The following is a 20,569-nucleotide window of genomic DNA, read 5'->3' on the forward strand; positions in this document are numbered from 1 at the left end:
TATGTGTAGGCCCGGGACCACCCAGCTTGATCTTGTATCAGTTAACACTGACACCCCACCCTCTCTCTCACACACACACTCACACACACACACACAGCAGAGAAGGAAACTGACTCACGCCTGACGCTTTTCTTTCTTTTCTTTCCCCCTTCTTTCCCTTTCTTCTCCTTTGCTGTCACAGGATTTATTGCATTCCTCCAGCAGAGTATTTCTTAAATTACAGGTTTGAAGTTCCTTAGTCACGAAGGATGAAGATGAGGACAGGGATGTCTAAGAGTGTGTGTGTTTGTGTTTTACTGTCTTCTGTTTCCTATTGTGTCTGCGGCCTTGCAGGAGTCATTTAGACCGTCTCTTGTGGCCCGATTATGACGTTGCTGTGTATGTGCGCGTTTAAGACAGAAAATGATTATGATGTTGCCTTTTTTTCATCTCGACTGTCGTTTTGATGCCTTTGTCAGTTAGCCGGACATGTTTTTATCATTAGGCCTTAAACAACAAAACAATAAAAATCATCAAATCTGGCTTTCTTTCTGTTTATAATCCAGCTACAAGCTTTCATCTGGGCTGTATTCATGTTTCTTCATTACTCTGGCACTGCGACTGTAATGATGTCCCAAAATATAAGTCATGAACTCGGAAATTGTGTTTTAATCCATAATGTGAAAGTACTTGTTTGTTCAGGATTTTTAAGCCTTGCTGAAATTCATACGTTTCTACATATTGCTCTCAAACTACAGCAAAGATTGCAGATGTATCACGTTTTGCAATTCATCAATCGCAGCAGCCAATGATCAAACATGGCTTCATCAGGTAGATTAGGAATGTGGCTGAAATAAATGTTCTAATTCTGTCAAATCGACACAGGAAGTACAGGGGTAAATGTGTTGGATCTGTGATTCCTTGAGAGATATTATGCTTTCATTGAGAACAAAATGTTGGGCATTATTGCTAATAACAATAATGAAGTCATTGCATCGCTTTGGTGTAATAGATATTGCCGTAATTACGAGCGCTTCTGGATGTCATTGAAAACGATTGATGATAAAAACGAAACAGATGTCTTCGCTGTGGACTCAAATACAATATCCGCACTTTGGTGGTAGTTGCTTGTTTTAGCTTATTTACAACGTTAGAAAGTTACTCAATAAGTGTGACTCCCATAAAAGCACAGAATTCGACCCACCAGGAGAAGATGGAGAGCCGCCATCTCCCATGTCTGCACTCAGTCAAATATGGCAGGCAGGCCAAGCTCGTAAACTCCATGTACCACAGAAGGATAAATAATGTTTTTGATTCCAAGCTGAGGAATTGCAGTACATATAAACTGGACCCTAATGATCAGCACTATGTGTAGAGCTCATGGGTGGGGGGGAGGTAATGTTAGAGCCGTGACTCAAACCCAAAACCCTCTGATCTCAAGCATGACATCCTACAAACTAAGCTGACACACTCACACACAAACACACACTGACACACACTCCATTGGATTTAGTCGCTACACACATTTTGCCAGTATAACTAGCTTTGCTGCTACAAACTAGCATTGGCCCCTTGTCCTTCAATGACAAAACACCACTAAATGTAAACATCAACCTACTATGTCACATTTCACAATTAATGGTACTGAATTGAGTTAACTTTAACCTAAATATGCTGCTGCTGTGTTGCTAACTAGCAGGTTTAGTAGCGGCGCAACTAGCAAAGGTGCTAATTCTCCGCGGAAGCTTGTTATGAGTAATAAATACTTTAGGAATTAACATAGTAGAATCAGTCGGATAATATTGTCAGCAGGACTTATATTTTAATTTAACCAGATCTTTAACAAGTCTGCAACTCACAAATTTAGGAGAATAAGTGAAGAAACAGCTGCATGCCTGTTGCTCATGTGGCCCTGAAGCCCGCATCACAGGATCGTCTTCCCATTTGTGTTTAAATGTGACTTCAGCTCACATATGCTCAATATTTCAACAATTGTTCCAACTGCTCGTCTCACTTCATCCCTCTGTCAGCGAGTCCAACTGCAAATTTAATCCACCATTTCTTTGAAAATCGTTGCAGAGATTCTTGATGGCTTCAGTCATTGCTTTAATAGTCTTGTGGTTGTTTCTTTCTAAACTAGTTTCCATCACATGAACCAACTACTACATTGATCTTGTGTGCTTTAAAATGCCTAAATCCTCAACAAATGTATTATTATCAAATTAGTGCTACAAATTCTGTGATTTTTGACATTCTGACTCTTTCAGATGGAATCAGTTCACGTCCTTTAGACGTGTTTGTTCACTCTGCAGCACTGATGAGATGTTCAGGTGAAGGACGACATTTGTCACCAGCGTTTTGAGCTCAAAACCTGAAGCTCACTTTGTCCACACCTTTTGTCTTGGCTGTGTTAACCTTTTTAGTGGTCTCACTCTCTGACCTCTCCCTTCAACCAGATGATGAGATCTGGCAGCCGGGTATGTTTGGTTGGAGGTTTGTATATTTGTACAAAGACCCCAGAGTCCCCTGAATGCAACGCCGCCATGGCCGAGGTTGCCTGCAGGCCTTTATATGTTGTTTGCTGGTGTGTACTTGCAGGCGTACCTGTGTGTGTGACTCTTGTTAATCCTGTGCCACACAAAGTAATCAACGCTGTCTTAAGTGTGAATGCATGCATGCGTGTGCACACATGCGTACACAAATGTGCGTGTGCGCTTTGCAGGTCTGGAGATCAGATGTCGAGCCCTGGATCATATATCAGGGCTGTCTGTCTGTCTGCTGGTCAGTAGGGGTTTGTAGCCTCGGGTGGAATTTTGTAATGTGGCAAATATTTCTGCAGTGGAACTTAATTGTTCAGCCCAAACTAGGCCAGAGAAGACAGACTGAAGGAAACACATACAGGAAACTGATACAAGCAGGCCAAGGTATAAAACAATGCACAGGTCATTTTAACAAAGATGAATGAATGATACTGTTCTTGCAAATATTATCTTGTGCTATTAAATTGGGCCTACTTAATCTATGTCAAATGATAAATCTAATCTATGTATGGTGACTCAAACATATTATACCAAATTCAGATTTCAGATGGGTAAAACATGTAACATTGACTTCCTTTTCTTAAACATAGGAAACCAAATAAGGGAAATAAAGATGGATGGAGGGAGGGAGGGAGGGAGGGATGGATGGATGGATTGTGGAGACGTGTAACACGCAGAGAGAGAGAGAGAGAGAGAGAGAGAGAGAGCGAAGGATGTGGGGTGGAGTCTGAACATTGGGTTGGGGGTTTGCTGAGTAGCTGGGTGGCTTCATGGCTTGAGGGCTGATCGTGGGCGAGCAAGAGAGAGAGCGAGAGAGAGAGAGAGAGCAGGCCACCCAAGTGGCAGTCAGTCAGAAACCTGTGTGTTTGCTGCTGACCCCTACACATTAGCACAACACTTCCTCAATTTGTCTTCTGTGTTCTCCAGCCACAAATGAATTTCCTCCCTCCCTTTTTTCCACACACTACCTTTTAAGATCCCCCCCCTCACCACACACACTCACACACCCTCACACATACACACAAACAATCCTGTTCCGTATAACTTCTGAACACACACCCATACACACACACACTCTTTCTCTTTTTACAAGCTTATGAGATACAACAGTTGCCCCAACAATGACTTTGTATGGAGACAGAGATCCCATGTATGGGATAACAACCTCAGTGACATGCCTACACACACACACATGCACACACTAAGCCACCCGTGTCTTTCACAGCAGAGGCCCCTGGCTAATTAACTAAACATTGACTGTGTGGTTGATTGGGATCACATCTTCAATTGGTTTTGCTGTAAACTCACAGGAAGAACCACACGGACTGGCCGGCTGAATCTTCAAATGACCTTTTCAGGCTTTTTAGCCGGAGGCTCCATAACATCCAGACCTGTGCATTGCAAAACATCGGCTATAGAAAAATAAACATTTTTTACATCTCAAACGCTTCACTATATTTACTCTGGGTCATTTTAGTACCATTAATCACCTGAAAATCTACTTATGCCTTACAGGTTTACATCCAAGGCCTTTAATGAGCTGAGATGGAGAGTCGTCGGGTTAAGAACTGAGTGAGCTTTTAGTCAAATCTTTAAAAACACTAAATCTTGATCGATTTTGTGTTTTGAATGCGCCAAGAACATATTTGTATTTTTGTTGAACGGACATATATTTCATCTGCAAGTTCACTTCTCCAATCATTTGCATAACTTCACACACACGCCCACACACACACACACACACACACACACACACACACATACACCCTGGCGTAGTTCTGGACTTTGTTTCCCAAGCTAAAGCAACAGGTCTGAGTTTGCATTACCACCTGCTAGCTACGTCTGACAATACCTCTGTTACAACCGCACAAACAAAGACTCAGAGAAAAGTGTGTTTCTCCCTCTCTCTGTGTGTTTTGTGTGTTTTTCCCCTTAAAGGCAACCATTCATTACGATGACAAAGGGGTAAAGAAATGCATTATCATAATTAATCTTGTGTGAGACTGTGGGTGGCAGCTTCAGCTCTCCTGAGAGACGGACAGAGGTGCTCAATGCAGATCGCTTATCTCTCTGCAACTGGGCATCTTTGCATTTTTTTGGACTATAATAATTATAAAGAGATTAGTGTTATTTATTGCCTGTCCAACACTATTTGAGATGGATCACTTTTGAATCAAATACTGACAAAGTACAACTGTTTTGAGTGATTTTGGTTGAAAAAGCATAACAAAATATGTAAATCTTTGTTTCTTTTTGACAGTATTAAGTACAACTTCTCTATTTTTTCAGTTGGCTTTCTTCTCTATAAGGTATATGTTATAGTATATAATCCTGAGAAAGGTTGTTCTGTCTGAGCATACTTGATTCCCGTCCCATTCGGAAACAAATTAAAACATGTTTCCATGAATTAAGTACTACTACTGTTTGATCCAACCTTGGCACTGGATGTCAAGGGACTGGTTACACACTAATATTGCATTACATAGCTCAGTGCGTGCATAGCTTCATAGCATAAGACCAGTGTTTAAAGAAGGAAATGTCAAAATTCAGTTATTTTCGTAATGGAACAATTTTGGCTTTCACCTCTCTTCTTCTCCTAAATGACGACAATTATCACTTTAGCTCCAGTGAAATATAACTCAGGAAATTTATTTTCTGTCTCTCGTTCCTCCCCCCCTCCACCTTTACTTATCCCATATGCAGAGAGAGAGAGAGAGAGAGGGAGAGAGAGAGAAGAAACACAGCCGTGACCAGTCTCACAGCCTTACTCTACAATAAATAAACACTTTCTGGGCCTGAACCCCATCCGGGCGTCTCTGCTGTTGTGAGACAGCTGAATGCCAGAGCGGTCCCTGCCTATAGTACATACAGAACCCTGGACGGACTGCCAGCCATGCATGCATGGATGAACGGATGGATGGATGGAGTCATTGGGGAGAGATGAAATGGAGGAACAGACTGAGTGAGCGGGAGATAGGGAGGAGTAAGCGAAAGCGGGGAACGAGGAAAAGGACGGGAAAAGCAGGAGCAGAAGGAACGGAGTGAAAATGTGTTAAGGGGAGAAGTTAGGATAAATGGAATAGTGTGGGAGACACAGGAAGGGATGTAGTGAAGAAGGGATGGATAGAGGTTAGAGGGACAGAGGATGGAGAGAGCAGGCCTGGGTGGTTTGTGTCTGGAGGCCTGGGTGGTGTGATGGCAGATATCTGGACAGCGCATGGTCATCTCAGATGGTTTATTTATCCAAGGCCTCCAGACCAGGCCTCGGACCTCCCTGAGTTTGTTAGGCTTGAAGGGGCCCCCTACCACACAACCCAATTCCTCACATTCCACATTAGCTCCCATTTCCAGCTGCCTGTTTCCCTCTACCACTCAACCCAACCAACCCAGCCCCGACAAACTATAGCCAATTCCAGCAAAGCACAGAAACAAGTCGGCCATTTCCACTCTCGAAACATGAGCGCATTACAGAACCATATGTTTCCCTCCATTCAGACAGATGGTTGAGTTCGTATCTATGCAGGTATATCACCAAGTTCGTTACAGAGCAAGAAAAATTAACAACAGTATCCTGTGATCCTACATCCCAATAGAAATCCATGTAGAAGACGATACAATTAACCGTTTTGTCAAGAAGAGACATCATATTGTACACTTCTTTCTTTCTTTCTTTCTTTCTTTCTTTCTTTCTTTCTTTCTTTCTTTCTTTCTCTTCTTATTGGTTTTTATTGAAGCAAACATTGTACATGACACTGCGCATACAGTTGTCAGATATTTTGGAGATCATTTCTTATATAGAAAGAGGGGAAAATGGAGAGAGATAAAGAGAAAGAAGGGAGGTTGTATTATCACTACTATTGTTGTTGTTAAACTTTATACGTAGACCCTGAGGTAGAGGGTCTTTAGTAGTATTTAAACTGGAAGGACAAAGCCTAAGGTGAAGTTTATGGATAATCAAATGGAAAAATCAGATTTGTATTGATTTGATAACCCATTTTAATATACAATATATGTTCTACTTTATGCTACTTTAACAATATAAACTATCAAATCATACACAGCGTATTCTCATTGATTCTCCTTCAGATGATGCTCATTCCCTCTCACAATAACATTTCACAGCTTGAACTGACAAACACACAAGTCGGCCAATCATCTCTCTCTCTCTCTCTCTCTTTCTTATGCTTGGTCTTAATGTATTTCATTCAACGTAAACAGTGATGATGGATCTAACAGCTCAGCAACAAGCTGTGACACACGTAAAACCTCTAACGACGCTCACCGTCAATAGCAGAATGAGCTTACGGCACCAACACCTATATTCAAATTACTTTACTCTCACGTCAAATTGCTTTAGTCTCACCCAAAGGGCCTGAAATTGGCACCAGTCACCTGACAAATGTCCTGCATTACAGCACGGCTACAGTGTTTGTTCTTCACCCGCACACTGTCATGAGTGGGGCCAACAGGGAGCAAATATGAAACCAAACTACCAAGACTCCTTAAATCTCAGGTTTTTCTTCGAGATTAGTAAACAATGTCGTCTGAAAACCTCTTTCTTTTGTGTGGACGTGGTTGTGAGGTGAACCCGCTTTCTGAACTCGTGAAATCATGCGTGTCAAGACGTGGAAACTTTCCAAAAGTCTCCAGGGAGATAAGGGTCTCATAGTTGAACAGGCAGTGATGACAAAGACGCAGTTCGTATGTTCTTTCAAAGCTCATTTAACATAGATGAAAGGTTATATTTTCATATTGTATCAACCTTTAATACAGTGTTAGAAGCTTTTGCTATGCAGAGGTGAGACTACAGCTGTTAGTGCTAAACACACACATTTGAAGATGCCCTGAATTTCCCTTTTGGCCTGATAAGAAACATGTTGAGAGATGTCGAATTCACACACAAAATGAAAACAAATGACGACAGCTATGTGCTCAGAAATTTTTGTTGGCTCGGTGGATGAAAGAGAAGATGGTTGGTGGTTTGCTGTCCTATCAATAGATGGCATGTGTGATTGCTTCGCACAAACTGGAGGGCCACTGGGAATAATGTCCAGAGAGCAAAGCAGGCAGGCAGGCAAGGCAAGGCTAGGCAAGGCAGTGTGGGTGTGCGTGCATGTGAGCCTGTGCGCGCCTGTGTGTGTGTGTGTGTGTGCAGAGTTTATTGAAAGAGTTCCTCTCTCCCTCCCACTCCTCCCTCCCTCCCTCCTCCTCCTCCTCATCCTCCCTCCTCCCCTCCAGCCCAGGCAGCAGCAGCCTGGGTGGTCCCCCTCTCTCTCCACTTTGGTGAGCTGTTGCTTAGCAGCTAATAATAGGCGATGTTTGCAAAGTAATTTGCCTCTTCCTTGGCCAATGGGAGCCGGAGCACTTTTCCATCAAACCTCCCTTTTCAGGATTTGCCGAGAGGCGAAGTTCTCCAAATGTTACCGCTACGGGATCGGAGTTAGACTTGACACAGACGGCTCAGGCTACTACTACTACAAGTCCTACTACTACTCCTCTCTGAGACGCTGTTTCACAAACCACCGGGACGAATGAAGACTGAAGGATCTATACGGATTTCGGCGCATAATGTTGGGATGGAGTTTCGAGACTTGTTTGGCTCCACGGAAGACTAGAAAACCTTCTTCTTCTTCTGCTTCTAACTACTCCCCGGCGGTGCTGGATGCGCTCATCTTCTATGTTGGATTATTGTCGCCTTTTCTGAACTCGCACTCGTTTCTCTGTCGCTTCGCTCTGCGCCCCTCGCCGCTCACCCTCTTTGGACTATGGCCTCGGATCGCGGGGTCCCAAGGGCCGGTGTCTTTGGAGATTTACCCCCAAGTTACACGCGCTCCCAGCCGCCTACGAACCCAGACGTGCTCCGGAGACCCAGCTACTGCCACGCTGCTTTCGCACTTAAACAAATCTCAAAGGTGATACAACAACTCAACTTCAAAACACAGCGCGGACATGTGAATGTAGCTTGCTGTCATTTCACTCAATGAAACGTTTTGACGTGTTTAAGGGTTATTTAAACAGATATCTAACATAGAAGCGAGGGCGCGTGTGGAGACGGAGGCTTGCGGGACTGAGAGCTCCCAAACCCGGGGACCATGGCCCACACCGAGCCCCCCTCAAGGGAGTCCCCCCGGGTGAAATCAGGATTAGCCCAGTGCGTTTTAATAACACCCACCACGGTCAAAAGATTAGGGCGTCCTAAGTTTGTGTGCATTGTTCTAATTTGTGTAAAAACCTTTGCTGTGTTGCTCAGTTCGTTTGCATGTCACGAAACGTATAAGAACGAAAGAGTGTAAGAACGTTTCCCCTGCGTTTTTCCACATAAAGTTCCTCTTTATCTGGATCAACTTCTCATTCATTTTTTCTCTCAAACACAAACCGCCGTGATTGAGTGAGTGATTGAGCGTGTGTGGGTTCGTTCCCATATCCGTGTTGTTGTGCGTGTTTCTGGCCGGGCGCAGGCAGCTCTGGCCCGGGCTCTTGTTTGGAAATGCGGTGGGTCCCTGTAAAGGAATTCACTGATTGAGTTTGATCTGACAACGCATCTTTGGACCGCCTGGATGCTTGGACGTGTTTCAGCACTGCTGAGAGAAACCACAACACCAGCAGCAGCAGCAGCAGCAGCAGCAGTAACAGCAGCAATGTCTCTGAGGCTTCTGCAGCGGTGACATTTGCAGATTAAGAGACTGAAAGGAATGTTGTAATGTAGATATTTTAATGACGACTGGAGGGGGGAAAAAAGAGGAATGTGGGGGGGAAATGTCGTGACAAATAGGCGTCGTTTGAAAACTGAGACAGGGATGAAAACACTCGTTTACGCCCTCGCACCTGAATACCTCATTATCATCTCAAAAGCAGTAGCATCTACAGTTTAGTTGTATGATCTTTTCCAACGTCAATGCACTGCACAACTTAAATAGCAGTTTTATATAAGTCATCTTATACATCTGGCAGGATTTGAATCACAAGTCACGTTTCTGTCTGAGCTCTTACTCTGGGAGGAATTAACATTGGATGTAGACTTTGATTTTCTTATATTTGAACCATTTCCTCTTGTGTGTAGTTCATATTATTGCTACATCTGTGCAATCTAAATCTGTATGTGAAAGAAGGCATGTTGTGTCAAGATCCTCACATGGATCTGCAGTCAGCACAGGTGAAAGACACGAGGTGTAAACACACACAAGGCAGGACAGCAGTGGCACGGAATCCAGGATTAGTCTTTAGTTATCAACGTATACAAAGTTTAATCATACATTCTACACAATGATCTGGATTAGGCTGAAGTTGCTTTCAGTTCTGCTATGACACAGCATCTGTCACAAGAGGGACATAAGCCTATAAACCTGCATGTGTGTATCGTTGCGCAATGATGCATCATGATATTAACAGAGTAATAATTCTGTCCTTTTCTTGCCCTCCCTCCTGTTTCAAATCCAGGGGAAGGCAGTAGGTCAGAAAGCTCCTCTGTGGATCCGAGCCAGGTTCCAGGCCCTCCTGTTCTCATTGGGCTGCCACATCCAGAGACACTGTGGGAAGGTCCTCTTTATTGGACTCTTAGTATTCGGGGCTCTGTCGGTGGGACTCCGGGTAGCAGCCATCGAAACGGATATCGAACAGCTATGGGTGGAAGGTGAGTTCATGATATGTCTTGGTCCTGTGTTATGGAATGATGTGGCTGCGCTAGTGTCATCTCAGTGCCATTGGAGTGCACGAGGTGTTCAATGACTGACTGACTGAATGAATGCTTGTCTGGCTGGGATACCGACTGATTCCAGAGGAGCGTGTTTGGTAGCTTTGATCAAGCTGTTTTGTTTGGCTGGAAGAGAATCGAGGAACACACACACTCCTCATAGCTGTTAGATACTGGATGAACTGTCTTTAAGTGATAGTTCATGTCACATGTGTTGTATTCTGCCAGTTCAGGGTTGTGCGATCGTGAGTGTTTCCCTCTTGCGTTACACGTCGTCTTCCCTCGTCTGTCAGTCTTGCTCTTGCTTCATTTCCTGTTTTTACGCGTCTCAGCTGACTCACACACCTTCACATATCCTTTACCTTTGCCGACGATCCCCTTCTCCTCTTTTTGTGAATTGGAGTTTAGGGTTATCTGTACGTGTTTTGTTTTTTTACGGAGGCAGAAGCAGCTTTATTTGGTTTTTCACACTGGCCAAATTCCTTTTATACCCCCAGGCTTTCAGTGCCGGGGCTGATCCCTGCAGCAGATGGACTGTGTGAATGGTTAGCCATCTTTGAGGGCTCTGACCCCTCCCCCCTCTCGGCTCCCTGTGTGGTCCCTAACTATTCTTGGATTCCATTCAACAAGAGGCAAGCAGGCAGGCAGGCAAGCAGGCACCACCTCCCCAAACCCCCTCCCTCCCTCCCTCCCTTCCTCCCTCCTCCTCCTCTCCTCCTCACAAGGAAAAAAAAATATAAGTGAATGCAGCTGAAGTTTACCCACCTGTTTTGCACGCTCTAAAAGCACCGCAGCAGTTGGTGAATATAAACAGACTCTATAGGGTTTTTAAGCCCACCATGTCACTAGAGGAACAGGGGACAAGCGGCTCCCACAGGAGCCTTGCGGAGGTGTCATAAGAACCACACACACACAGACAACACACACACACAAGGGTGGTGTCAGACCAAGTGTTTGGAGCTTCCCGATCAAGCAGAATAAAACAAAATAATCTGCAATGGCAGTTAATTGAATGATTATCTGGAGTTTGGCAGCAAATGTCCGACTCCGGCAATAGGAGCTTGAATTTTCACAGTCTCCCTTTTTCTTTGATTTCATTGTAGTTAGTGTAAAGCTTTTGGGATTACCTCGTGAGCTAATTGGCAGAGCGATCTCTTAAAGGAGATGTTTAGATGTTTGTGTGCCAGTTGTTTTGCTGTGGGATTGAGGGAGTTGAACCATAGGCTGAAAAGGAATGCTGTGCCTTTAAGAGGCCATGGCCATGTTTCTAAAGTTTCTGCCTGCCTTGTTTCCACCAATAGCCCATTGACAAAGCTGCAAGGGCCTCAATGGAGAGTAAAGTGGTTCGGTAACAAGAAGAGGTTATTTCTCTCTCTCTCTCTCTTTCTTTCTTTCCCCGTCTCTCTCTCTCACACATACACACACTCACACACAGACACACACATGCACCCACAAGCCAGAACACAACAGGGAGGAATGATATGTTCCCTAATAGGACAGCTGATTTCATAACTTGGATCGGCAGAACCCAAATACTTAGATGAGTGTCTCTTTCCCCTCGGCTATGTAATCGATTGTAATCAACGGTTGCCTTTGGCTCGACGGCTTCATCTGCACGTCGTCAAGTCTCAAACCAATCTGATGAAACAGCTTTTCCACTTGTATGCTGATTTGTTCAAAATAAAGTAGTCAAGTCCGCGCTGTGAATTGACACCGTATGTTCCAACATTCTGCCAACACGGTGCATGCTGTGTGTGTGTGTGTGTGTGGGGGAATGTGTGTGTGTCTCAGGGACATATGCTTCCCATCATATATCCATACCAGTGTAGACACTCCCTCCACAACACCCACGCACCCTCTCTCACACCTACACTTGTCATCTTTGCCACCTTTGGCGTGCGTTATCTCCCGCCTGCACAAACTTCCTGACTGCGTGCCTGTCTGTCTGCCTCTGCTTTGTGTGTGTGTGTGTGTGTGTGTGTGTGTGTGTGTGTGTGTGTGTGTGTGTGTGTGTGTGTGTGTGTGTGTGTGTGTGTGTGTGTGTGTGTGTGTGTGTGTGTGTGTGTGTGTGTGTGTGTGTGTGTGTGTGTGTGTGTGTGTGTGTGTGTCAATTTACATTTCTACCTGTCTGTCTGCTTGCTCTGTGAAGTCAGGCCACCAGGGTTTTTGTAATTGCTTCCTCCCTCCTACGGCCCCAAAACACCGTCAAGCAGAGCGCAGCAGTCAGTTAGAAAGAGAGAGAGAGAGAGAAAGAGAGAGAAAGAGAGAGAGAGAAGGTTTCTAATGGCCGTGCATCCCTTCATTTTCAATCAAACACACCTCTGCTCTCAGAGCTTTTGCACGTTTAACATGACAGCCCTGCTTGTTTGCCCTAGGGATTCTTGTATGGAGACGTACGCACGTTGTCAAAAGTGAAAAGTGGAATCATACTCTCAGGCCTCACACCTGCGTAGGTGAAAATTAAAGCTACACCGTCTGTCTGTTTTGTCTGGCGAAGGGATTAAGGACTACTTTTGGCTTTCTGCCCAACCTCTGAAGAGAATCCGAGACAGACATCGCCCATCAAAAGTACCTTCTCGCATCGCTTTTGTTCAGGGATCTTGCTGTATTGTTGCGTCGTAGCCAGTAAAGAGAGGAATAAGCGCTGAATTAGCAAAAACCAAACACTGTCTGTAACTCCTCAGCAGGGCGACTGAATAATATTGTGATTTTGTTTTTTTTTGTGTGTGTGTGTGTGTTAGATTTCTTTTTTTTACGTGCTTAGCCTTAGACTTACAGCCAGCCCACATCTGACGCTGATGAAAGTTGGTGTCAACGTGTCACTCATGCTGTATTGTCCTAAAGGAGGGAGGGATCATAAAAAGAGGTGTAGGAAGAATAGAAGGATGAGAGGAGGCATTGTGGGGGGTTGGGACAGGAACAGAGTGGAAGGTTTATGGCTCGATTACCCTCTTTTTTACCAGGGTTTTTGCCATAAAGCGAGGCCCATGTTACATTGTTGTCTTATTGCAATGTGTTTTTAGTATGAAGCATAAAGAGTCTTTACAAAGGTTTGGTAGAAACTCTTTTTTGAGGGAGAGAGGGAAAGAGAGGGGAAAGAAATGGCCGACATCTTAAAAGTCGTGATGTTTACGCTTACATTAACTAAACTCATCCTTCTTGGCAGAGTTTGGGTAAAGCATGACAGACATGTACACAGAGTCAAGCTGTCCAAATATGAGTGCAGTGTGACGGGCCTATCTGAATAGCAGGCCCACCACATGTCCCATAAAGAGGCCTGTGGAAGGAGGCTGGGGAAGGAAGGGGGAGGTAAAGAACATATGCACTCCACATAGCATGAGAGAAGCAACAGAAAACTGAGATGTACGGACAAAACGCAAAACGGATTAAAAGAGGGAATAAAGCACGCAAAAGAGAGAGAGAACATTTCGTGTGCGTGCACAAATGAGCGAATAAGCACACACGTGGGCATTTTGGTGTTTTGGAGCCGTTTCTCTAAACAAACCTCAGCGCGGCACAGCAGGTAAATGCTATAATTCATCAGAGCGCACACAGCGAACCCAGTTCAGACAGAGAAAGGGAGCTCTATGAGGCATTATTGGAGGTGAATAGTGCGCGGCGGTGCCCCAGCTAGATAAATAAACTCCAGTGCTCAGGGCCCGGGACCTCACTGGTAGAGAGAACAAACAAGACCAGAGTCAACCTGGGTCACTTCTAAATGTTTATTTCACCCTTCCCTCCCATCCAGTCTCCCTCATTCCATCCCTGTTCTAAGCTCTCCCCCCTGCCCACCCTCAACACACACTCTCATATACACATACACACTTCAGCAGTCAGGCCCCCAGACCACCCCCCAACAAATAAACACACATTGCTCAGCTACAGACGTGCGTGCAGGAGACGCATTGTTAGAGGAAAATACACACCTTTCCTTCCTTTTCACCTGTATTTTTGAATTTAAACTGCGAGTTTTATAGTTGTAAAGACAAAAGCAGGGTGTGTACTGGGTTAACAGGGTCACAGCCACAACTTACAAGTGACAAGATAAAAGATTTCTTTACATTTACACTTATATATGCCGGGCACAAGCAGACACTGCGCCCTCAGAATCCTTTCACAACATTAAATGGAATATCCTGAGAATTTACCTCAATGCGACTGAAAACAGGATAATGAAAATTCAATCTACACACACAAGCTACCCCCCCACACACAGACACACACACACACTGAAGGCCCCAGCTTTGTCTTTGGCCGGCGTGAAATAAAGTAACACCAGTCACCTTCATTTTTCTTTTTTGTTTGTTTTTTTTTGCACCATTTGCCTCCGTGGTGAAAGTATAAAAAACGTAAAGGGAGCGACGGAGGGAGAGACTGAACATTTTCTTGGTACTTGGGAGGGAAAAAAGAAATGGTTCTCGGGCTCAATAAATTCATTTCTTGTCTGAATGAGACCAGCAACGTGGAAAAATTTTGCTTTTCAGGCAGGGATGAATGTATGTTTCAACCACACATTAAGCAGTATTAGCGGTCAGTGGAGTGTCTAATGTGACTATTTTTCACAGTGGCCAACACTGCCCATGATTAGCATAATTAGCAGAGGCAAGCCTATACATATGGAAATAGAAAGTGCCTAAATGCCAACCCTGGTGGAAATTTATGTGTGGTGGCTAACACCACTGGCACATCTGAATAGAATGTAAGTGAAACTGATTTTTTCCCCCTGTTGTTTTCTCTGTTTTATCCCGATTTTTTTAAATGTGTGATCTCATAGTTTGTTTTTTATCACGATGTGGAAATGGGTGACGCGAACGATTTGGTTTTAATTATTTTGTTTTGTTATGTTACACATGAGTGTAATACAAACGTCTTTGATGATTGATGAATACACCCATAGCTACATGTAGACAAAACACACACACACAGAAAGAGAGAGAGAGAGAGGGAGAGAGAGAGACACACACACTGTATTTCTATAGGTGAGATACCAAAGTCCCTCCCACTGCCGACTCCTGCATTGTTTTACAGGCTGGGAAAGTTTTGGTCCATTTGCTTTTGTCGTGAAAAAAGTTCCCTCTTTATTTTATTCCGCTGTTTGTTGGGAAACATCTGAAAGAAATTGAAGGGTTGAATGACAAAGGGGTCTGCATTCAGGCAGGAGCGGCACTCGGGGGGCTTCTATGGAGGAACGGCCCATCTGCTGGGGGGGCAGCCCGCTCAGGCGCCGCTACAGGGCAGTGCCAGGCTCTCCATCCACGCTTTAGGACCCGATGTGGGGGCACGGGTTCTGTTTCTGCGGGGTCCATACGTTAGAGAATGGATCCCGAGCTGAAAAGAAAAAAAGAACCTCTATTGTGGTGCATTCAAAGACCTGCAGATGATGGATAGAAATGATCAGACGGGTTTTATTTCTTACATCGTTGCCTCACTGAAGTGGTCAGAGGAGATGATTTCCTCATGCACGCACACATAAATTAGCTGCCGTTTCTTTCATGTTCCTACACTGAGAATGTAACTTTGGGAAAACACAGACCCCACTTGGTTTGCGTGTCGCCATGGAGCAGGTAAAAAAAGCATACATGTCACTTTCAGCCTTCTTCATCCTGGGTCTTCCTCCATAGCAGCATGGGTCCTTTTAGAGGCCCCCTAATCCAGCTAATCTACCACACTGAACTTTGAAGGTGGCCTGGTCTGACCTAGCGTTGCCTGGAACTGGGACTAGAACTTCAAACCGAGACAATAGACTAGAATAGAATAGAGTAGAGAAGAGTGGAATAGTGGGAAAAGCGAGATCGGGATGCAATGTTTTTCATTGCAGCGAAGGATCCCAGGGGTTCGATTCTTTGTGAGGTCAGGTGGAGAGGAAATGACTGAGACTGGATGAGATAGGGTCCAGTGAGTTTACATTACCACAATCCCACACACACGCACACACACGCACAAACATGAAAACCATATCAGTTCTCTCTTACCTGATGTCATAACTGTTGTGGAAGTGTTAAAGTGGTGAGATTAGCGAGGTAATTCGCAGCATATGCTCCAAATGCAACAACCCTAGAGTCCCAAGAGTTGCTATGATATCGATTTAGAAACAATTCTCAATCATTTCTGTTCATTCTTTCTAATTTCACCATAAACCGGCTCATTTCTCGTGTCAGAAACTCGCTCGTGTTCTAAAACTACAAAGGGCCGAGGTGTTAAAACTTTGGCGTCTGAACTCAAAGGTGTTTTGTCTTTTTTCCCAGGGTGGGGAAAATTTCCGGGAACTGTCTCTTTAAGGCTGTGTGGAGAACAGGCTGGGTGCAGGGAGAGGGTAGTGGAGGGGGGTGAAAAAGAGTGAGAAAGTGCGAGAGAGACGGAGAGAGACAGAGCGAGACAGAGCGAGAGAGAGAAGAACGCGACAAAACAAGGAGATTTGAAGAAAGATACCAAAAAAGAAAGAAAGGACAAGCTCTTAACATATGGAGCCACTGGCTGACTGGAGCAATAGTGTGAAAGCTCAAGAGTCGGGCGGTTGTTGGGGGCCGGACCAGGGGTTTGAAGAGAGAAAGAGAGGGAGAGAGAGAGAGAGACGGAGCGAGCGCGCAAGCGAGAGAGAGAGAAAGAGAGAGAGAGAGCCGGCTGCCTGGGTGGTCCAGATGGGAGGAACGAGACACAAATAGCTATAATTTACTTCAGGAGGCCTGTAATTACAGAGCCAGAGTCTCTCCGAGCCACCCAGTTCCTGTTGGGATCAAAACCCCACGCTGCAGAGGTTAACATATGAAATGTCAAAAAAGGTTTAACAGATGTCAAAGAGCTCCGCAAACGGAAAAGGGGTTCCATTTTGTAGTAGCCTTTCTTTGATTTGGAAATCCGTGCGGTAAAGGAAATGCAAAGTAGAGTGGAGTCGCGTGGATGTGAGCAGTTTGTACATCCAGACATGTAAAAGTGTTGAATTAGAGTTTGTTTCTCCACGCAGAAAAGACCTTATCGTGTTTTTTAAGGGGCGGATCTGTTTGAAGTAGCGATTGGATGCACAGAGCCAGACCCACTCAGAAAAGACGCCACCCCCGACTACAAATAAACCAGGTGACTTGATATTCTCAAGCCCCGGCGCAGGTGATTAAAGCCTTGAAAGCGAAACTGAGAAATGCTGGACTGTGTCTCCGAAGGCCCAGAGTTTGAACCTGATCTCACACTTTTGAGCAGCGCAGGCCGGACAGTTTGTTTTTTCTTTTCTCCCCATCAATTATAGGAGCCTGCTCCAAGGGCTTGGGGTGGGGGAGGCGGGGGGGAGCGGAGCGTAAAAAAGGGGAAAGAAAGAGGGAGAGAGAGAGAGAGAGAGGGAAAGCGAGTTAAGAGTGGGGGAGAAATAGATGATAAAGGAGGTAAAGCCAGGATTGAGTACAGTTCAGTGAAAGTGAGCAAAAGAGTGACGTGAGTTCGAATGAAGGAGGAGGGAACCCCTGTTTCCAAACATCCAGCCTCACTCTCTCTCTCTCTCCCTCTCTCTCTCTTTCTCTCTGAGGTTGTCATGTATTGGGACAGCGAGAGGGGCAGACGGGCCCTCTGTGATCCAGCGCGGCATGTTTCATGTCCACTTGGCACAGGCACAGATCCCCCCGGCTGGCAAACTCTTTTCAGGGCAACCTCCTGTAATTAGGGGCTGGAGTCTACCACACAGCGTAGCATAGCTCTCTCTCTCTCTCTTTCTCTCTCTCTTTCTCGCCACGAAAATATTTTGCCCCACTTCTTATTCTTAAAGTAATTACTTCTCTTCTCTTCTCTTCTCTTCTCTTCTCTTCTCTTCTCTTCTCTTCTCTTCTTCTCTTCTCTTCTCTTCTCTTCTCTTCTCTTCTCTTCTCTTCTCTTCTCTCCTCTCCTCTCCTCTCCTCTCCTCTTCCCCTCTCTCCTCTTCCCGTTGAAATATGTAATTTCATGCCCATGTACTTACATTTTCCTACTTGACATCTAATTAAGCTTTCAAAGGTGGACACAGGATTTCCCCTCATCCTTTTAGTTCAGAAGCATTTCCCCGCCGCTGTGCTGTGCTGTGCCCGTATCTGCTGCCCTGAGCAGAGCGCTGAGGGTTTGGGGGCATCACAGGGCTGTTTTTCCTAACTAACAGGGCACATCTGTTTCACAGAAGGAGCCAACGAGAAGCTGTATTACTCATTTCTCTTGGCCAGACGCGTAGCTTGTGTGAAGTGCCTTCAAAACCAACACTGGCAAGGGCCAAGGGCGTTGGTCGATATACGTGTGTGTGTGTGTGTGTGTGTGTGTATGTGTGTGTGTGGGTTTGTTCTCGTGTTAAGTGCGTGTGCATATGTACACATGAAACGGGCTATCCGATCCAAATATGTGTCCCTGTGTGGCTTATTTATGTGAAATCTATCCGTCTATCTGTCTGTCTCTCTATCTGTCCGTCCATTCATTCATGGTTTCTTCTCTCTCTTCCAGCTGGCAGTCGGGTGAGCCATGAGCTTCGCTACACTCGAGAGAAGCAGGGAGAGGAGTCGGTGTTTACCTCGCAGATGCTCATTCAGACGCCGAAAGAAGAGGGCACCAATATTCTTACCCAGGAGGCTTTGCTGGTTCACATGGAAGCTGCCCTCTCTGCCAGCAAGGTCCAGGTGTCACTGTTCGGAAAGTAAGTGCAGGAATTAGTGCCGAAAAGTGAAAGATTAGATGTCACCAGATCTTTTTTATGGACTAATATATATACGTTTTCTGTTCTCTTCAGGTCGTGGGATCTCAACAAAATATGCTATAAATCAGGAGTCCCTATCATAGAAAATGTCATGATTGAAAGGGTAAGATGACAGATCGACTCTACAGATTGAAGAGTCTGTCGCTGTTCGTTTTCTAATGTTTACTGACGCTTTCTATTTCCTCGCCCAGATGATTGACAAGCTGTTCCCCTGCATGATAATCACTCCATTGGACTGTTTTTGGGAGGGGGCCAAACTACAAGGAGGCTCCGCCTATTTACCGTAAGTCTTGGAATAATTAACCCGACTGATTTTTTATTTTTTTTCCATATTACAACGTTGCATAGAAAGACTTGGCTCGCCCTCGGCTGTCATTGCTTCCATCTGACTTGCGATGCAGACTGGAGCTTTTCTGGAAGGTCCCATAACTTCTAACACATGCTCAATGGAGACATACAGTTGGGCTTTCAGGAGTCTGTCAGTGGATGCTGTGACTGACAGCAGCGGTCAGTAATAGAGTTCTTTTAGGGCCCAGAGAGGGACTGAACAGGGTGGGTGAGTGGGTGGTGGCGGTGGCTGTGGAGGTGGAGGGGTCTGTGACAGCAAGGGCGATGGGGGGAGAGAGAAATTCAAAGGGGGGGGGGAAAGTGAGCGAGGGAGGGATGAGAGGGAGAGAGATCACCGCAGCAGTAACTGGGTGGCGGTGGTGAGCTGGAAGGGACGGAGGGCGGAGAGATGGTGATGGTGGCGGCGGCGGTGGTGGTGGTGGCAGGGGAGCCCTTTGGGTCAGACAATGGTAAGCATTCTTTCAGTTTACGAGAGAGTGTCCATCAGTGCAGGGGCCCCAGAGGAGGGGGGGTGGGGGTGGTGGTGGTTGGTGTGAGGGGTGGTGGGGGGGGGCGGCTTTGTCAGCTCACGGCTAACACTCGGCATTCTCATGGTAATGCCCCCGGGCTCCCAGCTCCCAAGTTGTCCAACAAATAAAATGGGCAGTATTCAAGCCCTCAAGTCCCCCGAGAAAGAGAGAGCGAGGCTACAAGGGCGGTTAACAGTGGAGTCTGGGCGGATTCGGCCATTCGCAGATTCATTTTTTTTTTCTCCTCTCCTCCTCTTTTATCGGGGAGAGAGAAGTTCTCTTGAGAAATTGAGTCACTGAATAAGCGAGCCCCCCTTTTCTTTCCTCTTTTTTTTTTTTCCGGAGGTCGCCAGAAGTGATATTTCAATCGACTCATTTCGTTTATAAAAGATGAGTTTAGATCCCGGCAGCTGTGTCTTTGCAAACAAACTTGTTTGTTTATATCTCTGTGTCGAACTGACCGCGGATGTTGCATGACAAATCTGCACAGAGGGAAACAAACAGGACTTTCACATCCTTAGCATCTCCCAGTTGGCTTGTCAAGTGTAAAAGGAGAGTGGGAGAAGGGGGTCTTTGATGATTCAAGCATCCTCCAAATGCTCTTGTTGACTGTCTGTTATTGTTATTTAATGATCGTTTTTTTTCTTGTTTTTCTCATTGAACTCTTCTTTTTTTTACCCTGCGGAGCTAAAAGGGAGCTCGGGGTGGTCACGAAAAGCCAGTATTCCCCTTCTGCTTCACTTCAGCCCGGGTTGTGAATGCAAAAAAAAAAAAATGTGAAAGAGAGAGTGGGGAAGAGTGAGTGAGAGAG

The 20,569-nt window shown here is 45.3% G+C and overlaps 1 protein-coding gene across 2 annotated transcripts in view; it reads left to right on the forward strand.

Annotated features, from left to right (window-relative positions):
* The first annotated feature begins 7,878 nt into the window (after window positions 1-7,878).
* ptch2 (patched 2) overlaps window positions 7,879-20,569 on the forward strand; it is a 28,586-nt gene continuing 15,895 nt past the window's right edge. For both annotated transcript variants that reach the window (XM_076145079.1, XM_076145080.1), the window contains exons 1-5: window positions 7,879-8,431; window positions 9,957-10,149; window positions 18,652-18,841; window positions 18,935-19,004; window positions 19,093-19,184. In XM_076145079.1, the coding sequence (XP_076001194.1) occupies window positions 8,285-8,431; window positions 9,957-10,149; window positions 18,652-18,841; window positions 18,935-19,004; window positions 19,093-19,184 (692 nt within the window). In that variant the 5' untranslated portion in view covers window positions 7,879-8,284. The remainder of the gene's footprint in view (window positions 8,432-9,956; window positions 10,150-18,651; window positions 18,842-18,934; window positions 19,005-19,092; window positions 19,185-20,569) is intronic.

The sequence above is a fragment of the Genypterus blacodes genome, unplaced genomic scaffold (genome assembly GCF_046128005.1).
Source record: "Genypterus blacodes isolate CSIRO-AG114 ecotype Tasmania unplaced genomic scaffold, CSIRO-AGI_Gbla_v1 ptg000029l_1, whole genome shotgun sequence".
Lineage (NCBI taxonomy): Eukaryota > Metazoa > Chordata > Actinopteri > Ophidiiformes > Ophidiidae > Genypterus > Genypterus blacodes.